Raw genomic sequence first — 21,572 nt, 5'->3', positions numbered from 1 at the left:
ACTCACCAGTGTGAGAGGGACTCTTGTCTGAACCCAGCTGGCATATCCGGCTGGAGTCATTTGTTTCTTCTAGAAGAATTTGATACATGAATGAACAGCTATTTCCTAGACCTTCGTCAGTCATTATTCCTACAGAGACAAAATATACCCCCAGAGGGACACTTCTGCTTTCATTAAAATCATGTGAGATAATTAAGATGGTTCATTTGAAACATTTTTGGGGTCTTTGAAATTCTTTATCTAATAAGAATAAGGACTGTGTTAATATCATAGGAAAGCAATTTATTTTCTGCATCAAAATAAATAAGCAATTTCTCATATCCCACAAGATGGTGGGGGTGGTATTTGGGAGCAGGACACAAAAAAGAGAAGACAGACTTTATGGTTCACTGCTGACCACATCAAGGTCGGAATCTGCATTGATGCAAGTAGGACAAAAGTGACAAAGCCACAGCAGTTATGACACACGTGCGGAGCTAGGTGAGCATTTATAGCTGTATTCACACACACTCTGTGTGCTGCTCATCGGTAAAGCGCAGAATTACACTGCGCATATGTGTATGAACTAAAGATGCATCTATATTTAAAGCAAATTGAAGCCCTATTTATGTTTCCTTCCTTCTGATTTGCTGGCAACTCAAAATAAATCCCCTGCATGTTTCAGCATGCCCTCTTCCTGCATTTCCTTCTCCTTTGTTCCCTACCCTTCTGCAGAGAGAAATACAGGAAGGTTTCACTCAAATGTGTTTTTATTTAAATAAAAATAAAAGTGGAGCATTTTCTATCTCTAAAGTATTTCTTGATTTTAATTGCCTGTACTTTTGCATGCACAGCATCTGGAGTTCAGAAGAGGGCATCAGGTCCCCTGGAATTGGAATTATAGAGGGTTGTGAGCTGCCCTGTGGATGCTGGGAACCAAACCCAGCCACTGGGCTGTCTCTTCAGGTCCTTAATAACATACTGTAATGAGAACTGACATAAGGAACACCTTTCCAACGTGTGCATATAATACACAATATGGCCCTTTAAAGCAGACCCTCCAACAAAATTACCTATGTAGTGTCTTTTAAAAACCTATGGTTACAAATTGCTCTGATCTTACAAGAATCTACTTAATTAAATAATGTTTTTCTCCTAATGTTCTCTTATCTTTGACTACCCCATAGGGAAACTCAGCTAACACTTGAGCCATTCCCATCAGATGGCCTCCCCATCTGTGTACCGTTTTACAGGAGAAAAGATGGGCACTAGAGATATCTTGTACATATCATGGATACACTGAATAGAGAAGCTCGGCCACATAACTCAGGCTCCAGCATATTAGGCTGAAACTCCTTGGAATGGAGAATCATCTTTGGTTGCCATGGTTACATCTCACATATTCTTTATATAGGCTTCTAAAACCACTATTACCTAATTAGCTAAAACCATGTAAAACTCAAGTATGAATAATCAAAATCCCGCCCATTTCTATGATAGATCAAACAGAAGATTCACTTGACCGATAGATGTTTGAAAGTATTTCATAAAATCCAACATCCATTAGCAACTTATATGCCTGGAAAAGGGAAACTGTGGTGAATAAAAGTGCCCCAGAGCAGAGGCATACAGAAGTGAGGTGAGCTGTCCTGAAGGCAGAACGGAGTATGGCTGCCATTAAACATGGATCTGCAGAAAGACAATGGCCAAGTTACAAAGTCATGGAAGCCATAGCTAGGCTCATAGAAGGCTGGTGGATTCATCTTCACAGAAACAAACCCGGTCAAGAAGAAAATCCTAGAGGAGGGAGGCACAGGAGGAGGAAGAGGAGGAGGAGAAAGAAGAGGGATGAGGAGGAGGAGAAGAAGGAGAAGAAGAAGAAGAAGAAGAAGAAGAAGAAGAAGAAGAAGAAGAAGAAGAAGAAGAAGAAGAAACAGAAGAAGAAGAAGAAGGAGAAGAAGAAGAAGAAGAAAAAGAAGAAGAAGAAGAAGAAGAAGAAGAAGAAGAAGAAGAAGAAGAAGAAGAAGAAGAAGAAGAAGAAGAAGTCCAGGAGCTTCATGCATGCACAGTGCCAGCAGGCATCCATCAGGCACCTTACCTCACCCTTCTTTATTAACAGAGTCACAGGTCTCCAGGCACACTAGGCAGCCTCCAATAAGTGAGATGGAACCAAAGAAAAGAAACTTCTAGAAAAAAAATGGTTGCTACTTCTCTTTCTAGACCCTAAAAAATCCATTTACAAGTTTCCCCCACTCCCTAACTGTTGGTTTATTCAAGACTCTTCCACAAAGATTCTTGAATCTGAATCAAGAGATGATAACGGCAGTGATACAAAGCTGCATCCTCCATCCAGCAGCCATGCTCTTCCTACCATCTTGATCTCGTCTCTGCTGCACTTGGTTTCTCTCTCTCTCTCTCTCTCTCTCTCTCTCTCTCTCTCTCTCTCTCTCTGCAGGGGGAAGTACACACATGTATGCACATCATGTAGAGACCAGAGGACCATTTTCAGTGCCATCACCATCGCTCAGGAGCACCTATCCACCTTGTGCACCTTGTGTTTTGAGACTAGCTCACGAGTTAGACTAGGGTGACTTTCAGGAATCCCAGCACTGCTGGGATTCGAAGTGCACAGCACTGCACCCAGTTTTTTGGCATGGGTTCTGGGGATAAGTGCAGATGCTCATATTTGTGGGGCAGCTAACAGAATAAGCTGTCTTCCCAACCTGGATCCTCTTAAGTAACCTGGAGCTTCATCACCTTGAAAATTATGTGAATCACACAAGAGCTTTTTAGTAAGCAAGAATCCGTTTCAGCTGCTAACTGTTCCGCATCTGTCTCAACTAATTCCCAAATGATGTCACTAGGGGAAATGTTATACAATATTTACAGTATCATTAAAATAAAAATAAAAGCTACCCATAGAACAATGTGGCTGATCTGATTCTCCTCCTTTTACTACTCTGTACTTCTAGTTATTGCATGGTGTGCGTGTATATAGTAACGTTAAAATGTTTGACAATTGATAAGTGTATTCACTCACCATCACAGTCTCCCAAAAGCTGATTCTAGTAACCAAGCTCACAGACAGGAAATGCATTAAAGAATTCTCAACAGACATGAGGAAACAACCAGAACCGGCCCAGTGGAGGAGTTGGACTGAGATGCAGTCACACAGACTACAGGAGGGACTCGGGACTTGAGAGGACCTTCCGTGCCCTGCACTGGGATGGAAGTACAGGTTAACCCTCACATAAACAAGGAGCGTTATATATGGCCTACCTCTAATGACAAGCAAAGCAGCTTTTTAGCTGAAGGCAAATCTCTGGAAAGAGTTTGGTTAAGAGCTTGCAGCTGCCAAAACCCAAGCAGTTGAGAGAATTATTCCACACTACCAGAGTGGAGCAATCTGCTCGGTGCTGGGCAGTGCCCACAACTGTCTACCACGTCTCCTGCTCAGTTGTGTGCTTAATATAATCAAGTCTGGAAATGGCTCCTCAGGGTTCCAGTGGGCATCTTTTCTGGGATGAATTTGGAAGAGAGCAGTTAATGCAATGAACTATAATGACTCCATCATCACTAAAGCCTGTGTCCTTCCATCCTTCCTTCCCTCCATGACTTCTTCCCTTCCTCGCTCTTCCTTCTTCTCCTCTTCTTTCACTCTTCCCTCCTTTTCTTCCCTTCCCTCCTTCCCCCACTCTTCTTCCCTTCTTCCCCTTTTCCTTCCCTCTTTCTTTCCTTCTCTTTTTCTTCCTTTCCTCTTCCTTCTTTTCCCCTTTCTTCCTCCCCTCTTCCTTCCCTCCCTCCATCCCTCCCTCCATCCCTCCTTCCTTCCCTCCATTATCTCTACCTCCAGAAGCTATTCTTGATTCCCCACCATGGGCAGCACATCTGCCTGAGAAGATGGAAACTCCCATCACCAAGAAGTCTAAGCACTTGGTCGTCTGTGCTTCTTAGAAGTGGATGCTGGTCCTGTCCCTTTCCCAGCAAAACTGGGAACACAACAATCACAAGACACTCGCTGAAATCAGTGTGTGTCGAGAGCATTCTTCCCTGCCATTATTATATCACGGAGACCCAGCATTCTTCCGATGAGTAGTTCTAGCTATGCATGCCATAATGGTGGCCCCTGTCCATGTTCATTATCTCTATTCTAAGTTCAAGAAGCCTTGAGTGACCAAGACCATTGTCATGTACTCTTCCCTCTAGTGTACGTATTCCCTCTTGGGAATCAGGACCACTAACTCCACAAGATTCCAATCTGTGTGGACACAATGCACACACTCTTGTGCTCACAGGAACCAACCCTTCCTATGTGTGAAATGCACAAGAGATTGGTGGCTCCCTTCAGGTTGCATTGAGTACTAGATGATGCTAGGCCATAGGCCACCCTCGCCTACACATGCTCATCCACACTATCCACAGGCCATGCTCTTAATTTATCAAGCCGGCAGCCTCCTGTCCTTACTACTTGGTGGGTCTGATACCTGAATCTACTCTCTCGTCTGTCATAGAAATGGGACCTTTGTTCAATTAATTACTGTTGCCACTATCTTGAAAATACCAATAATTGTGTTTGTGTGGGTACATGTAGGTGTATGTCCATCACTCCTGTGTGTGTGTGTGTGTGTGTGTGTGTGTGTGTGTGTGTGTGTGTGCATGCCCACATATGTGCATATACATATGCATGTGATGGTCAGAGGTCAGCCTCCAAAGTTGTTTCACAGGAGCCGTCCACCTTGACTTTTTGAGACAGGGACTCTCATTGGCCTGGAGCACCCCAAGTACACTAGACTGGCCAACCAGTGGATTCTCCAGGCTCCACCTCCCCAGCGGTGCACCCAGAACTTTTAACGTGGGTTTTGGGAACTGAACTCAGGACTCCCTGCATCCAGGACAGGCACCTTAGCAATAGAGCCATCTTCCCGGCCCTTTAATAATGATTTTTAACCGTGTACCCAGCTCTTCCCTCTGCCTCTTCTCAGAATAAATACCAAAAAGGACAAAGCAGTGAGGGAAAATGAATAAATGTTCCCCCCAAATAAGGGAAAAACACCTCACAAAGCTTGTCTGATTTGCACATTATTTTCTCCACAGAAAAGCTTTCCTGAGGCATCGGGTAAATCCTTACAGAAGGTTAATTGCCTAATCCATAAGAATGACTATCAAGTTTCAAAGAGCTGGTGCTCACATTCAGCTTGGTTCCTGCTTTTCCTTCCCCCTTTTCTGTTAATGATGAATGGCTTGTCAAACGGCGTAAAAAATAATGTTTAATTTAATTAGTCAACAGAAGTCCTTATTTGTGAGGAGAGATTAAATTCCCTCCACCTCTTAGTTACCAAATGCAGTGTCTCCTCCCAGTGGACACAGACCAGTGTGCAGGCAGGTGACTTTCTCTACAGAGACTTAACATCAAACACATCACTGAGTCCCTCCGTTTCCAGAGAATTAATGTAAACTGTGCACATAACAGGGTCTCCTGTGGACCTCGGATGCTGGGCAGAGCTTCAGAGGCATTGAAACCTGCCATGGTTCATTTCTGTCAGCCTGACCAGACTGTGGTGTGGGAGGCTAGTTGGTGAAGTATTATTCTAGATGTTTCTATAAGGGTCTCTTTTTTGCTGCTGCTGCTGCTGCTACTACTACTATCTCATATTTTACATGCGGACTGCAGTTTCCCCTCGCCCCTCCCCTCTTCCCCAGGTCTATCCCCCCTTGCCCCAACCCTCTACCTCCCCTCTGAAAGGAGCAGGTTTCCCAGATATGTCAACCAAACACAGCGTAACAAGCTACAATAAGACCAGGAGAACAAGGAGAAGTGGGAGAGGAGAAGGATCCCGCCATCCGGCAAAAGAGTCAGGGACAGCCCCTGCCCCCATCGTTAGGATTCCCACAAGAACACCACGCTACTTATCCATGACATATGGGCAGAGGACCTAGGTCGGACCCCTGCAGGATCCCTGATGTCTGCGAGCCCCCATGAGTCTTGGTCGGCTGCTTCTGTGGGCGGTGTTCTTATGTTATTCTTGATCCCTGTGGCTCCTCCAGTGTTTCCTCCCCTTCCTCTGCAGGACTCCATAACCTAATATTTGACTGTGGGACTTTTGCTGGATGAGGTCTCTCTGGTCTCTCTGATGATGACTATGCTAGGCTCCAGTGCCAGCACATCCAGTATAAAGGACTAACTGTAGTCAAAGGTTTCATGCCTGGGTTGCTGTTACAATCCCTCCACTTGAGGCCTAGTTTACAGAAAACGGTCGGTTCAGGCACCATGTCCCCTATTACTAGGAGTCTTTGCTAGGGCCACCCTCATAGGTTCTCGGAGTTTCCATTGCACTAGGTCTGTAACTCACCTTCACTCATCTTTCCCATAATCTTCTTCTGGCCCCTCCTATTCCCATCCCCTTTCTAGAAAGATCCATGGGCCCCCACCTTGAGCCTCCTTGTTACTTAGCCTTTCTGGTCTGTGGATTGGAGCACATTTGCCATTTAATTTATAGCTAATATCCACTCATAAGTGAGGACATACTATGTTTGCCTTTCTGGGCCTGTGTTACCTCACTTAGAATGACTTTTTCTAGTTCTATCCATTTGCATGCAAATTTCATGAGGTCTTTTTTAATAGCTGAGTAGCACCCCATTGTGTAAATGTACTGTGGCTCCTTTATCTATTCTTTGGTTAAGGAACATCTGGGTTTTCTTCAGTTTTCTGGCTTATGAATAAAGCTGCTATGAACATAGTTGAGCAAGTGTCCTAGCGGTAGGATGGATTTATGCCCAGGAATGGTATTGCTGGATTTTTTTTTTTAACTTTTTATTGCTTCTTTGTGAATTTTACATCATGCACCCCAATCCTACTCATCTTCCTGTTCTTTCATATCCACCCTCTACCCTTGCAACCTTCCCCCCAAAAGAAAAAAAATTCTTGTGGTGGAAGCTGTATCGTGCCACAGTGTGTCCCACAGTGTACACTTTTGTCCATATAATTTTACTTGCAAATGTTCCTTGCAATGAGTCGTTGGTCTGGCTCGAGGCCTCTGTTTTCTGCTACACTACAAATAATGATCTTCACCAGAACTCCTCCCAGATATCTTGTTGTTGCCCTGTGTCATAGTGATCCTGTGGCTTTGGATCTGCAGGACCAGGACTGGCCCTTTCGTGCACTCCAGAAAGTTCAAAGATGGAGCAGTTCATAGTTGCAGTGGGCCAACTCGAAGCCCTGAATCTGGGCCTGGGTGGTAACTGAGCCCACCAGCTTTCTCAAACCCACACCACCAGGGCAAGCTCCTCAGCACGGCCCCGGCTAGCTCACCCAATGCTGCAGCCAGAAAGGGGCAGGGCCAGCTCTCCCACTCTCACGACTTCTTTTTGAGTGAGAACTGTAGGAATAACCATCCCCGAATCCTCCACATGGAGTCAAGGGTCCGGGTTTAATGAACTTTTGATGTAACAGCTTTCTGTATCTGTCATCCATGCATCCATGCATCCAACCAATAACAGACAGGATACACTAGAAAGACTTACAACTGTACTGGATATGAACAGACTTTTTCTTGTCAAAATACCCCCCACCAAAGAACACACCATAGAAACTGTTTATATAACATGGCTGTTGTGTTAGGTATTACACATCTCCAGTGCAGAAGAACTGCTTGGATTTCAAATTAATGTTTTTGCTCCATGGCAAGGAATAGATCCCAGGGCTTCACACATGCTTAGCGAGCATATGATCTATATTTCCAGCTCACTGTGCCACTTCATATAACATATTTGAGCATCTGCATATTACAGCAGTGTGGGGGGAGGGGGGCTAAGGCCAATCCACCATGGATACCAAGGGGTGACTGCATATAGTTTGAAAGACTACATGCTGAGAAAGATGTCAGTGGCATGGCTCCAGTGATGAGTCCGGGGTGTGCAAGAGAAAAAAATGTTTAATCTCATTACCACCTTACATCAAAGGCCACTGAGAGCCTACCTGTATCCTCAAGGGCAAAACAAAATGAGGTGGGTCTGTTCATCAGAGAGAAGAGAGAGAGAAGGAAAGGAAGGGAGTAAGGAAAGTAGAAGGACTGGAGAGGAAAAGGGAGAGAGGGAGAGAGAAAGAAAGGGGAGGGATGCAAGAGGGAGAGGGAAGAGGAGGAAGGGGGAGGGGGAAAGGGAGGAAGGGGAAAGCAGGCTAAGAAATAAAGACCTGGTGAGCCATACTGACAGTAAAGGGAAGGAGGGAAACCATCACTCTAAGATACAAAGGTGAACTGTGGATCCAGCTGCTCACAGCGTACAAAGGCCCGCCTCCTCGGACGCCAACAAGGAACACTAGCTGTTGCCCGTCAAGCGCATTTTAAGTCTAGACTTCACAGGACAAAGTTTTTTGGGTGCTGATGGAGTGTTTACACAGTAGCTGGGAAGTTTCATTTTTATTATAAATGCAGTGTAAGCATAAGGAAAGAAAGTCAAACAGAAGAGAGGGAATAAGCAGAAAATGTAAAGTTTTAAAGGTGATGCTGACCTGCCTCAACTCCCCAAGGTGGCTGCTGTGCTAGGAGATTTGGCTCCTTTCCAGCACCTTCCGTATAGTCCTGTGAAAATGCTACTGATATTTTTAGACAAGTTCAACCACAGTATCCATTTTTGCTTTACAATTTATCCTTTCTTCCATATGTATTAGATACCAGTCCCTTTCCACATTTGGATTTTAATAGCTGATAGTTTGCTTACTAGGGATGCCTGGAAAAATTTCAAGTACTGTCTTATAACTGGACAATTAAGAAGGTTCAAGAGCACTGTCTGTTCTTCCAAAGGACTCGGGTTCAATTCCCAGCACCCACATGGCAGCTCACAACTGTCTGTAATTCCAGTTCCAAGGGATCTGACACCCTCACACCAATGCACAAGAAATAAAATTAAATTTAAAAAAAAAAAGAAAAGAAGAAATAAGAACAGTTCACATAGACTTCTTCATACACTGGCTCCCTGTAAGAACATAAGGCAAAGACTGTGCGTGCTTTGTTCCCTGATACGATCCTAGCACTTGGTATAGGAGCCTACACGCTGTATGCCCAATTAACAGCCACTGGGAGAGGAAACACTCCATGAGCATTTCTGCTCACACATGTGTTTATGTGTGTATATTATGTGCACACGCATGTGGAGACCCTTGTGCATTGGTTCTCAGTCACTCTCTATCTTGGTTGTTTTTCCTAATTGCATGCATTTATCTATGAACAACACAAGCCGTGGCACATATGTGAAGGTCAGAGAACAGCTCTCAGGAGGCCACTCTCTTCTTCCAGCATGTTAGTCCCTGAGATCAAACTCAGGTCAGCGAGCTCATGTGACAGACATCTTTACCCCCTGAGCCCTCATGACAACGACCTTGTGTTGGAGAGAGGCTCTCCCTGGCCTGGATGGCAAGCCTCTGGGACCTCCTGTCGTCACTGCCTCCCAGCAATAGAATTATGATCTCCAGTGCAGTTCGTCCTCGTGGACCTCGGGATCCCTCACAGGGACCCATGCTTTCACAGTACTCACTCTCTCTACTGAGCTACCCCAGGGTCACTCTATGTGTGCCTGAATCTTCAATAAATCTTGGCCTTCTAAAACAACTGCTTCCTTGTATAGTCCTGTCAACAGCTTTGTTTGTGTGCTTGTTTGTTCTGAAAAGCTGGGAACTTCATCTTCAAAGTTCAGTGCAGTAAAACAAGAAATGCTTGTGCATGCACTCACTTCCCATTACCTGCTGTGACAAACTGCCCCAAACCCAGGGATTTGAAGCAACACAAATACTTATTGTTTCCGGTTCTAGGCACCAGAACTGCAAGGTTGGTTTGGAGGTGGCTGGAATATTTCTGGAAGTTCCAAAGGAGAACCCACGTGTCCTTCAGCTTCTAGGGGCTGTGTTCCTGGCCCTTTTTTACCTCACTCTGGCCTCAGTTTCCCCTTCACAGTCTCCTTTGAAGCTAACTCTCCTGCCTCTCCTTTCCCCTTAAGCACCCTAAGGATCATATTTGACACACCTGGATAATTCAGTACCATTTCTCCATCAATGAAGTCCCCTTTGCCATGAAAACTAATAGGTTCTGGGAATTCAATGTGGCATCTTTTGAGTTGCATTATTCTGCCCGACACAGCATGGGAGAAACTGGGTGCAGATAGCAGCATTGTCACCCACACAGCTGCCTCTGAATGTGTGTCGAATCTCTACTTAATGTAACCCGAACTAGAGCTAAGACATGCGTCCTGTGGCCTGGCCTGGTTATATAACCTACTTGTGGGACTCCAGGCATTATTTCATGATGTATGCACAGTGGCTGCTGGCATCTCTTTCCACCTCAGGAGGACCCGGGGACCATTCTCTGCTGTTTTCATTGTGACTAAACATAGGGAGACACTGGGAGAAGCGGAGGAGGCAGACAGATCCTCTTACAGGCTGCTGAAGGCAATCAGTAGACTTTCTGGAAAGCTATGCGGTGAAGGTAATGGCAAGTCAAACAAACGTTTCCTTCTCATCCCACTAATCACCCACTTGTAGAAATGTACCTTGAGGGCTTGGTTGAACTTCTGTGCAAAAACAGATAGAGAAATGCTGTGTGCAATGCCGGAGAAGAGACGTGAGGGCCGGCTAAATGTTCCCACTTAAGTAATTAGATAAGCCATGTGCATCCGCATTACAGAAAACCCTGCCTTTAGAAGATTATTACACCAAAGATTTGTGAAATGTCCGTGACAAACTCAGGATCTACCACTGAGCTATAACTCGGCACTTTCTGTTGGAGGTCCCCACCTGTAGCTCAGGCTGGCCTTGAATTTACGTCACCATCTCGATAAACTGGGATTGTAGTCTGTCCCATCCGGATAAACCAAAACTCAGGTTTCAAATCTGGGTTATTTATTATTTGCTATGCACAGGGGCATGTATGTATTGGTGCATATTAAGCATAGGGCAGGGTAGGGGACACTAAAAAGTATGGCTTTCTTGATGTTGACCGTTGTTATTCCTGTGTAAAGGCACAGTCATTTGGGCTTTACTTTATTTCTTATGAGCTAACAATAAAGGGGAGTGGGGGGCTCCCCTAGTTCTCCTAGATTGCTTACCTGACATTTCTAGGCAGTTACAAACACGACCCAAGATGCCCCTCTAGCGGAAGGCGAACGCAGCTGCAGCTGGCACCCGATAGTCACTTCGTAAAACAGCTTATTGTATTCAAGACCTTTGCAAACAATGAACAGAAATTCATAAAGTCTTGAGCTTATTCAAATTTTTCGAGGCGGTGGAGGAGATAATTGCAAAAGTAGAGGCTACACTGCACCCTGGGAAAGCGGTGTTGATTCTGGGTGTTGATTCTGGGTTGACAGCTAAGATTCTGAACTGTAGACACTGGAGGATTACGCCGATTAGACTTCATTGTTTGTATTTTGTTAGTTTATGTTCTGGGTCTGAAGAACGAAAGTCTGGGAAACCCGAAGTCTCCCGATTGCCGTGCTAACTCGACACCTTTCCCCGCGCTCAGGCCTTCGACTGCTTTCGGCACCTCTCGGCTGAATTCGGCTGGATCCGGCCCTCCGGCTCGGGGACATTCGGGCCACATTTGCTCCCACCTCGGCTCTTCTTCGGTTCTCTTGAACTCGGCTCCCTTCGGCTAAGTCCCGCCTACTCTCGGCTCAGACTCCGCAGTTGTAACTACCTTCGTCCCAGGCTCCTCCAGCCTGGGCGTTCCCCGCCCCCTCTCCCGCCCCCGCGTTCGGCCTGCGCTCGGCTCTACTCGGCTCTTTCCGTCCCCGTCTTCCGCTGCCCCGGAAGAGCGCCCATGGAGAAGGGCCTTCCCGACAGACGCAAGGCCATGGCTCCGCTGCTGGAGTACGAGAGGCAGCAGGTGCTGGAACTGCTCGACAGCGACGGGCTGGTGGTGTGCGCCCGCGGGCTCGGCGCCGACCGTCTCCTCTACCATTTCCTGCGGCTGCACTGCCACCCAGCCTGCCTGGTGCTGGTGCTCAACACGCAGCCGGCCGAGGAGGTGCGAGCGCCAGATGAGTGGACCCCAGGGCGTGGGGACGTCCGAGCCGGGGCAGGTCTCGAGGGGAGCAAGAGAGGGAACGAATGAAGGTCCCAGGGGGAGATACGGGCCACCTACATAGTTCTAGGACGCTACAAAGGAGGGAAGGGAACCCAGGGAAGTCCAAATGGTTGCCACGACATGGGAGGGCATTAAGTGAGGGTCCTTGAAAGGCGATCCAGGGTTCTGACGCTGCGAGAGGACCCTGCGGAGGATGGAACGCCGCGTCCCAACGAAGTCTTGGGTTCCTCGCTTGACACGAGAGGGCGTTGACTAAAGGTCCTTGAGGGAGGTACCGGGCCCAGACACAGCTCGAGGATACTGAGAATAAAGGTCTCACACACTTCATGGCACTGAAAAGGAGTGTGGTAGGAGAGTGGGTTTGATTTCACTGCAAAGGATTGAAGCTGTCAGAAGCAATCTGGGTAGGAATAATGTGTGAGTCTGGAAGTTGGGTGTTAAGCTTGTTTCTGGGGACAGAGTGGGATCTCTAAAAGGACAGTGATGAGGCCGGGCGTAGTGGTGCTCGCCTTTAATCCCAGCACTCAGGAGGCAGAGGCAGGTGGATCACTGAGAGTTCGAGGCCAGCCTGGTCTACAAAGAGAGTCTAGGACAGCCATGGCTACACAGAGAAACTCCGTCTGGGCTGGCGGGGGGTGGGGTCCGGGAGGGGGGCCACGACGATGATGGGGATGGCAGGGTCTGTGTGAGTGATAGAAAACAGAGACCTTGAGGTCTCACAAAAGAAGGACTCGGGAAATAAGATGAGGGAGAAATGGGACTGGAAGCTAAGGCTAAGGGAGAGACAATCCGGGTTAAGGAGAATAGATGATCCCGAGGAAAGTGGAATGCAGTACACCTTGCTGGGGGGGTGCTGAGGTGGAGACATAGCCAAGCATGAGAAATTTGATGGTCCCCTAAGTATAGTGGCCAGAAAGAGTCAGCTGAGTGACGTCACCAAGTCCTTTAAAGGCCAAGGCCCTGTTGGATTGCCCTAGGGGACTTCATGCCATATAAGATACCCAGGAAAGTGGCCATGGAACCTGCGGACATTCTGAATTCTCTCCAGGAAGCACCAGTACAGAACTAACAGTCTAAAGCGGCATCTGCAGAGACAAGCCCCTTACCTCACAGAGGACACTGCCTTAAAACCTGGCTTTGGCGGGAAATAGTTTCTAGGTAGTCGAAAACCTCTAACCTGAGGTTTTAAATGGTTGTGTTTTGGTGTTTCATGTTGAAATGCAAATAATGACGGAAACACGATTATTTCTTAGTGTAAACTCTGAAGCACAGCTAAGCAATCACCTCAATTAGAGTAACCTGATTGGCTGATGGGTAGTTAGCGTAACCTGATTGGTTGACGGGTACAAAGACGTGACTTAGTTTGTGTATGGCTGTGGTGTCCATGAGCTCTGGAGGATGAAGACACCATTTTGAATCCCTGTGACCCATTTTTAAAGTGCCCTGTCCTCTATTAAACAGCTTACTGATGGGTTTACTTTGATTTAGGAATATTTTATCAGTCAGCTGAAGATAGACGGAGTTGAACACCTCCCTCGACGTGTGACAAATGAAATTGCAAGTAACAGTCGCTACGAAGTCTACACACAGGGCGGCATTATATTTGCAACAAGCCGGATACTTGTGGTTGACTTCTTGACTGATAGAATACCTTCAGATTTAATAACTGGTAAGAATTTGAAACCCTATATGCACTGTGAATATTTTTATTTTAGCCTTTCTCCTCCGCCAAATGCTAAACTGTCTCTTATTACCAAGCACTGTTGTTAAGCTGTTGACCTAACATCTGACGCATTATAGATGCTCAGCAGTAGTTATGACATAAGTAAGGTTGCGGCCACTTACTGGCGACAGGGTTTGAGGCTGTCTGATTCAGCTCTGATATGAAGGCCTTAGAGCTTACATACCAAAACCTGCATGGATGGGCTGGAGAGGTGGATCAGAGGTTAAAGGTGTTCACTGCGCTTGCAGGGTACCAAAGCCCTGTTCCCAGCACCCACACCAGGTGGCTCACAACTGCCCATAACTCCAACTCGAGGGCATCCGATTCCTTCTTTGGCCTGCTGAGAGCGCTGGACTCAAATGGCACAAACCACGCCACCTGCCACTACCCAGTCACACACACACACAAACATATATACATAATTTTTAAAGTAAAAATAAATGATGTAACCAAGAGACATAGCAAACGAGCTGTTTGGGCCTGATGCCACCACTACTGCTGTTTTACAGCTGATTGGTTTTTATAAGTAGAAGGGAGGCCTCTAAAATAAGAAGAGTGCAGTGTATAGTCATTTAACATATTACTAGGATTATGTACATTGCACATAATTGTATGCATGGCGTGTTATGTGACTAGTGGCGCAGTGGTGTATTTGTTTTAGAGTTTTTAATTTTTATCTTTTACATTCAAGGATGTTTTGCCTAGTACCTGCAGAGGTCAGAAGAGGGTATTAGAATCCTGGAACCAGAGTTATAGATGGTTGTGAGCCACCATGTAGGTACTGGGAATCGAACCTGGGTCCTCTGAAAGAATACGTGATTTTAACTGCTGAGCCCTCTCTCCAGCCACAGTATTTGTACTGGCATATAAAGCGTCATGCTCTGACAGGGGTGTACCTACAGGAACATGGGTATTTTAGTTCTGTTTTAACCTTAGAGTCCATTGCCAGTTGAAGCATCATTGTGTAGCGTGTGACTGTGTGTAAGACATGGCCCCTTGTTTTCCAGTCTTACTTTCAATAATGTTGTAATTGACAGGCATTTGCATTTTGGGTATAGCCAGACTTGATGTATTTATCAATATTCTTCATAAATATACTTTCCTTCATTTTCCCATGATGTAGATTAAACTTAATAGTTACTTAGTACTTTAGAAGGGGAAGGTGGGAGATAATTTCTGCTAGAAGTAGCATAGAGAAAGTTGATTTTAATTGTCGTTTGTCCCATCAGAAACCTCTGACTTCCTGAAACTGACATAAGAGCCACTCTGCCGTTAAACTGCCCGGTGCCTCTCTACCCAGAGCACTCGAAACACTATGCTACACTTACCTGTTTGTGTCTGGCTCACCCATAAGATAAGCTTTGTACCAGGAAGCACTTGTTCGCTACGGGCTGAGTGGCGGTCCATGCCGCCAGCACTTGATGACCGCTGTCCAGCTGCCTGTATGGTGCTGACCAGTGAGTGTCAGGAGGGCAGGAAACCAAGAGACCCAAGCACGCTTCCTGTTGTGCCCACCCAGTTTTGCTGGACTTGGAAGCATCACGAGAGCCAGTTAATGACCGAGGGAGTGAACGACTGGTGGGTTCCTGGGGCTAAGCATGGAGCCTTTGTCATTCTTTTCAGAATTTTTCATTGTCTTAGACAGTGTCTTGAGCCTGACCCCACTCGCAAACAAGATCCTTAATTTTCCTAAACTTCATCTTTCTCATTTTTTTAAATTAAAAACTATACGCCTCTCCTTTACAATACACCCCAGTCATGGTTTCCCTTCCGTTCTCTCCTCCTAGCTCCTCCCCAGATCCACTCCCCCTCCATTTACTCTTCAGAAAAGAGTGGACCTCCAAGAGAGCACAGCCAGACAGTACAAACCAAGATGCAATAAGGCAAGGTGAAAGCCCTCCTATGGAGGATGGACAAGGCAACCTTCTACCAGGTTCAGTGTGTCTCATCTTATGTGGAGGTCTTTAATCCACATGGACTTGAGTTTTGTGCAAGGTGCTAAGCATGGATCTATTTGCATTCTTCTCCAGGCTGACCAGTTTGACTAGCACCATTTGTCCAAGATGCTTTCTTTTTTTTCCAGTGTGTATTTCTGGCTTCTTTATCAAAAACCAAGTTATGTCTGTGTCTTCAATTCAATCTTGTTTCTATGCCAACACCATGCGGTTTTTGTTACTGTTGCTCTTTAGTATGCCTTGAGATCAGGGATGGAGATACCTCCAGTGGTTCTTTTATTGTTCCAGATTGTTTTAGGTATCCTAGGGTTTTTGTTTTTCTATATAAAGTTGACAGTTGTCCTTTCTAGGTCTGTAAAGAACTGTGAGAATTTGATAAGGATTGGGTTGAATCTGTGGAGTGCTTTTGGTAAGATGGCCATTTTTACTGTGTTAGTCCTCCTGATCCATGAGCATGGGAGATCTTTCCGTCTTCAGTTTCTCTCTTCACTGACTTGAAGTTCCTGTCATACACATCTTTCATTGGTTAGAGTTACACCAGTATATTTATATTAGTTGTGGCTGCTGTGAAGGGTGTAGCTTCCCTGGTTTCTTCCTCAGTCCATTTGTTGTTTGAATACTGAAGAACTACTGGTTTTGTTTTTTTTTGTTTGTTTGGTTTTTTTTTGAGTTAATCTTGTATCCAGCCACTTTGCTGAAGGTGTTTGTCAGCTGTAGGAGTTCCCTGGTAGGATTTTTAGTTTCACTTGTATATACTATTATACCATCTGCAAATAACAATACTTTGACTTCTTCCTTTCCAGTTTGTATCCCCTTGATCTCCTTTAATTGTCTTATTGCTCTAGCTGGAACTTCAAGTAGTATATTAAATAGATCTGGAGAGAATGGGCGGCCTTGTCTTGGTCCTGATTTTAGTGGGATTGCTTTGAGCTTCTCTCTCTTTGATGTCGGCTATCGGCTTGCTGTAAATATCCTTTATTAGGGTCAGGTGTGTCGCTTAGCTCTCTGATATCTGCAGTACTTTTGTCATGAAGGGGTCTTGGATTTTGTTAAAGGCTTTTTCAGCATGTAGTAAGATGATCGTGTGGTTTTGTTTTGTATTGTTTTGTTTTGTCTCAGTTTATTTATATGGTGAATTGCGTTCACAGGTTTCATTTGTTAGACCACTCCTGTGTCTCTGGGATGAAGCCTACTTGATCATGGTGGATGATGTTTTTGATGTGTCCATGAATTCAATTTGCAAGTATTTTATTGAGTATTTTTGCATCCAGGTTCAAATTGGAGATTGGTCTGCAGTTCTCTTTCTTTGTTGAGTCTTTATGTGGCTTGGCCATCAGGGTAACTGCAGCTTCATAATAAAATGAATTGGGCAGTATTCCTTCCGCTTCTATTTTGTGGATAATTTGAGGAGTATCACCATTAGTTCTTCATTGAAAGTCTGATAGAATCCTGAGCTAAAATCAACCCTGGGCTGTTTTCTGATTGGGAGACTTTTAATGACTCCTATTTCCTTAGGGGTTATGGGTCTATTTAAATTGTTTATCTGATCACAATTTAACTTTGGTAAATGGCACCTATCAAGAAAATTATCCAGTTCTTTTATATGTTCCAGTTTGGTGGAGCACAGGGTTTTAAAGTGTGTCCTTATGATTCTCTGGTTTTCTTCAGTGTCTGTTGTTGTGTTCCTCTTTCTGTTTCTGGTCTTCTTAATATGTGTATTTTCTGTCTTTTGGTTAGTTTAGATAAGGCTTTGTCTAACTTGTTGATTTTCTCAAAGATTAAACTATTTGTTTCATTGTATTGTTCTTTTTGTTTTCATTTTACTAATTTCAGCCCTCAATTTGATAATTTCTTGCTGTCTACTCCTCTTCGGTGTGCTTGCTTCTTTTTGTTCTAGAACTTTCAGGTGTGCTGTTAAGTTGCTAGTATGAGAGCTCTCCAGTTTTTTGTTTTGTTTTGTTTTGTTTTGTTTTGTTTTATGTGGTCACTTAGTGCTGTGGACTTTCCTTTTAATCATTGTGTTCTATGACTCTGGAAATGTGGTGTTTTCATTTTCATTCAATTCTAGAAAGTCTTTAATTTCTTTCACTTCTCCCCCCTGCCCCAAGACAAGGTTTCTCTGTGTATTCTTGCCTGTCCTGGATTCGCTTTGTAGACCAGGCCGGCCTCGAACTCACAGAGATCCATGTGCCTCTGCCTCCCCAAGTACTGAGATTACAGGCGTGTGCCACTGCACACAACCTTTAATTTCTTTCTTTATTTCTGTCTTGATGTACCTTTCATTAAACAGAATTTTTCAGTTTCCATGAGTTTACAGGCTTTCTCTTGTTTCTGTTGTTGATATCCAGCTTTAGTCCAGTTTTCTCATTTCTTAACTCAAGAAAATAGTGTCTTAGGGGCTGGAGCGATGGCTCAGTGGTTAAGAGCCCTGGCTGCTCTTGCAGAGGATCTTGGTTCGATTCCCAGCACCCACATCTTTACTCTAGTCCCAGGAAATCTGACACCCTCTTCTGGCCTCCAAGGGCATTGAATGCATGTGGTACACAGACATACAAGCAGGCAGGACACCCATACACATGAAGTAATATATATATTTTTTTTAAAGAAAAAAAAATGAAAATAGTATTTCTTAGAATGGTAGCATTTCTGTGCTGCCTGAGCACCGTAAGGTCCTAATAAAGAATACCAAATAGTTGCCTTTTTGCAGCTGGAGATATTGGTGCATCTAAAGCCCTTATGGTCTATGTTGTGTAAGTAGACATGAGCGCATTGTCTAGAAACCACCACTAGATGTCAGTATTACACCACCAGTCACCTGGACTAGGCCTGCACAGTCTGAGTCGACACCCGCTCCAAGCTGACCTTGGTGGGTTGTTGACTGAAACTGCGGAAGTTGGGTCCATCCTGGGACCACGCTCTCCCGTCTCACAAGGGGCTCCCATCAACTAAAACCACCCTGCGCTGATGATGTGTGCGGAGACCGAAAAGTTGGTCTCAGATTTCTTCCTCAGTCCCTCTCTGCTTTGTTTATTGAGACAGGGTCATGGCAGCCCTGGCTCATTTAGCTAACAGCTTGCTTAGGACATCCTGTCCCTCTGCCTCCCCGGTGCAGGTGGCTCCACGCCCACCTGGCTGGGAGGTGGGTTCTGGGATCCAAGCTCCGGTCTTCACACCTACATGGCAAGTGCTTTATCCACTGAGCCATCTCTTCAGCCCCTGCTCTTGTGTTTAAGATTCATGGGCTCTGTACATGTGAACACAATAGGCATGTATTGCCAGGCGTGGTGGTGCAAGCCAGTAATCCCAGTACTCAGGAGGCTGAGGCAGGAGGATCCCAGGCTAGGTTACATATCAAGTGCCTGCCTCTACAAACAAAACAAGATGGTGTGTTAAGTTTGCTCATTAAAGTTTTACCTTTACCTTTTTATTGACTGTATCCTCAAAGCTGACTTTTCTGATGGGATGCACAGACTTGTTAAAATGAAGCTGTTTTATGTAGCCCGTTATTCAGGACCTGTGCTCTTCATTTTTGCCTCAGCCTGGCCCCCTTGTGGTTCAGGAGACTCACTCCCTTACCTTCACTTTCCATTTCCACACTTAATCACTGAAGCTAAAATACAGACCACCACCTGTGTTGGCTAGTTTTACGTCCACTTGACACAAGCTAGCGTCATTGGCGAGGGAGGAGCCTCATTTGAGAAAATGCCTCAATAAAGTCAAGCTGTACGCAGGCCCATAAGGTATTCTCTTAATTAATGATTGATGTAGAAGGGGCCAGTCCATTGTGGATGCTGCCGTCCCTGGGCTGGTGGTCCTGGGCTCTATAAGAAAGCACGTTGAGCAATTCAGTAAGCATCACGTTCCATGGCCTCTGTATCAGCTCCTGCCTCCAGGTTCCTGCCCTGACTTCCTTCATTGATGAATAGTGATGTAAGCCAAAGAAACCCTTTCCTCCCCAACTTGCTTTTGGTCGTGATGTTTCATCCTAGATAGTGACCTGACTAAGACACCACCCCTGTTACACTCTAATGAATCCCCTTTCTGTAGAGAGGGCTGTCCATCCTCTAAGCTCTGTTGTACTAGAAAACCCTGATGAATACAACCCCCAACAGGCATCCTCGTGTACAGAGCGCACAGGATCATTGAGTCCTGCCAAGAAGCCTTCATCCTGCGTCTCTTCCGCCAGAAAAACAAGCGTGGCTTCATCAAAGCTTTCACAGACAATGCTGTTGCCTTTGACACTGGTTTCTGTCATGTGGAAAGAGTGATGAGGAACCTCTTTGTGAAGAAGCTTTACCTATGGCCAAGGTAATGACACCACATGACATGTTTTTTGAGCAGAAGAGCCTTAACTTAGTTGTACTTTAATGCTGTTGATAGAATACAATGTGATATTTGCCGTCCTGGCCGTGAGAACCTTTTTAAATATGTGTGTGCGTGTGTGTATGTGTGTGTGTGTGTGTGTGTGTGTGTGTGTGTGTGTGTGTTGTTTCAGTTTTGTGAAGAGTACAATTATTCTTTTGTTTAATTGTTCCTTATTTCAGAAGTAAAACCTGCCTGTAAATGACTAGATAGTTAGCTCAGCTCTGCTGTTAGAGGCACAAAGGCCGACAAGATCGCCCAAGGGTAAAAGCTTTCCTGGCTTCAATCCCTGCGAACCACATGGAAGGAGAAAACTGACTATGGGTTGTCCTTCAAGCTCTGAGTGTGCATGCGCGTGTGCACACACACACACACACACACACACATACACACACACACATACACACACACACACACACACACAAATAAATAAATACATCTCTCAAAAAGAATAGGGGTGAGGTGACAAGGCGCTAGCTACCAACCTTGATGACCCAAGTTCTATCCCAGGACCCACATGATTGTCCCACTTCCTCCACACATGCACTATGGCGTGTGCACACGAAAGAAGTGCAGTAGGTTTTTTTGGTTGTTTTGTTTTTAAGAACACTAGGCAGCCATAGATAGTAGAAACCCAGGGAATGGGGCTGTGTTCCCTCACTCTGTGACAGCCGACACTGTCATAGAGTAGACCAGGTTGGCCTGACACTCATGTTCTGAGCCTGCCTTGCTTGTTGAGTAATGCTTCTTTCTTCTCTCAAGGCCCATCGATTATTTTGCCTCCATCTTGTTTGAAGTTAGAAACTATTTGGCAATCGTATCTTCTTAGGTTCCATGTAGCAGTCAACTCATTCTTAGAACAACACAAGCCTGAAGTTGTAGAAATTCACGTGTCCATGACCCCCGCCATGCTGGCCATCCAGACGGCCATCCTGGACATCTTAAACGCCTGCCTGAAGGAACTGAAGTGCCACAACCCATCACTGGAAGTAGAAGACCTGTCGCTGGAAAACGCTCTCGGGAAGCCATTTGACAAGGTCTGCTTCTTTTCTTCCTTTTGAGGCACAGCTGCTTAGGTTGTCATTTTAAAGAATCAAGGCATTTGAATATTCGCCGAGTCCTTTGTAGGCAAGTGTTTTGCCTCCTGGGAAATAGTAATTTGCAGTGACATCTGTGTTTGGCATGTAAGCATAAGGCTGGCTTTTTCAATTACACAGTGAGTGTCTTACTGTAAGTATAATCAGTGTCTTTGTTCCAAACTGACAGTATCTGGGTATCTGTAGACACAAAATCTATAAACGAATGCTTTATATTGCACATCCCTGAATTTACCGACTTTTTAAAATAGGAAGTTGGGTACATTTTTTGTTGGTTTTTGTTTGTTTGTTTGTTTGGTTGGTTGGTTTTTTTTTTTTTTGTTTTTTTGAGGGGCGGGTGTTTTGAGATAGGGTATCACTGTGTATCCCTGGCTGGCCTAGA

At 45.2% G+C, this 21,572-nt stretch overlaps 1 protein-coding gene across 1 annotated transcript in view; it reads left to right on the top strand.

The window, feature by feature from the left end:
- The first annotated feature begins 11,741 nt into the window (after nucleotides 1-11,741).
- Nucleotides 11,742-21,572, top strand: part of Ercc4 (ERCC excision repair 4, endonuclease catalytic subunit) — a 28,987-nt gene continuing 19,156 nt past the window's right edge. The window contains exons 1-4 of the mRNA XM_051168056.1: nucleotides 11,742-11,993; nucleotides 13,542-13,722; nucleotides 19,844-20,039; nucleotides 20,923-21,130. Coding sequence (XP_051024013.1) covers nucleotides 11,787-11,993; nucleotides 13,542-13,722; nucleotides 19,844-20,039; nucleotides 20,923-21,130 — 792 coding nt within the window. The 5' untranslated portion in view covers nucleotides 11,742-11,786. The remainder of the gene's footprint in view (nucleotides 11,994-13,541; nucleotides 13,723-19,843; nucleotides 20,040-20,922; nucleotides 21,131-21,572) is intronic.

Source organism: Acomys russatus, chromosome 25, assembly GCF_903995435.1.
Source record: "Acomys russatus chromosome 25, mAcoRus1.1, whole genome shotgun sequence".
Lineage (NCBI taxonomy): Eukaryota > Metazoa > Chordata > Mammalia > Rodentia > Muridae > Acomys > Acomys russatus.
Note: the sequence above shows the minus strand (reverse complement) of the source record. Positions and strands in the feature narration are given on the sequence as shown.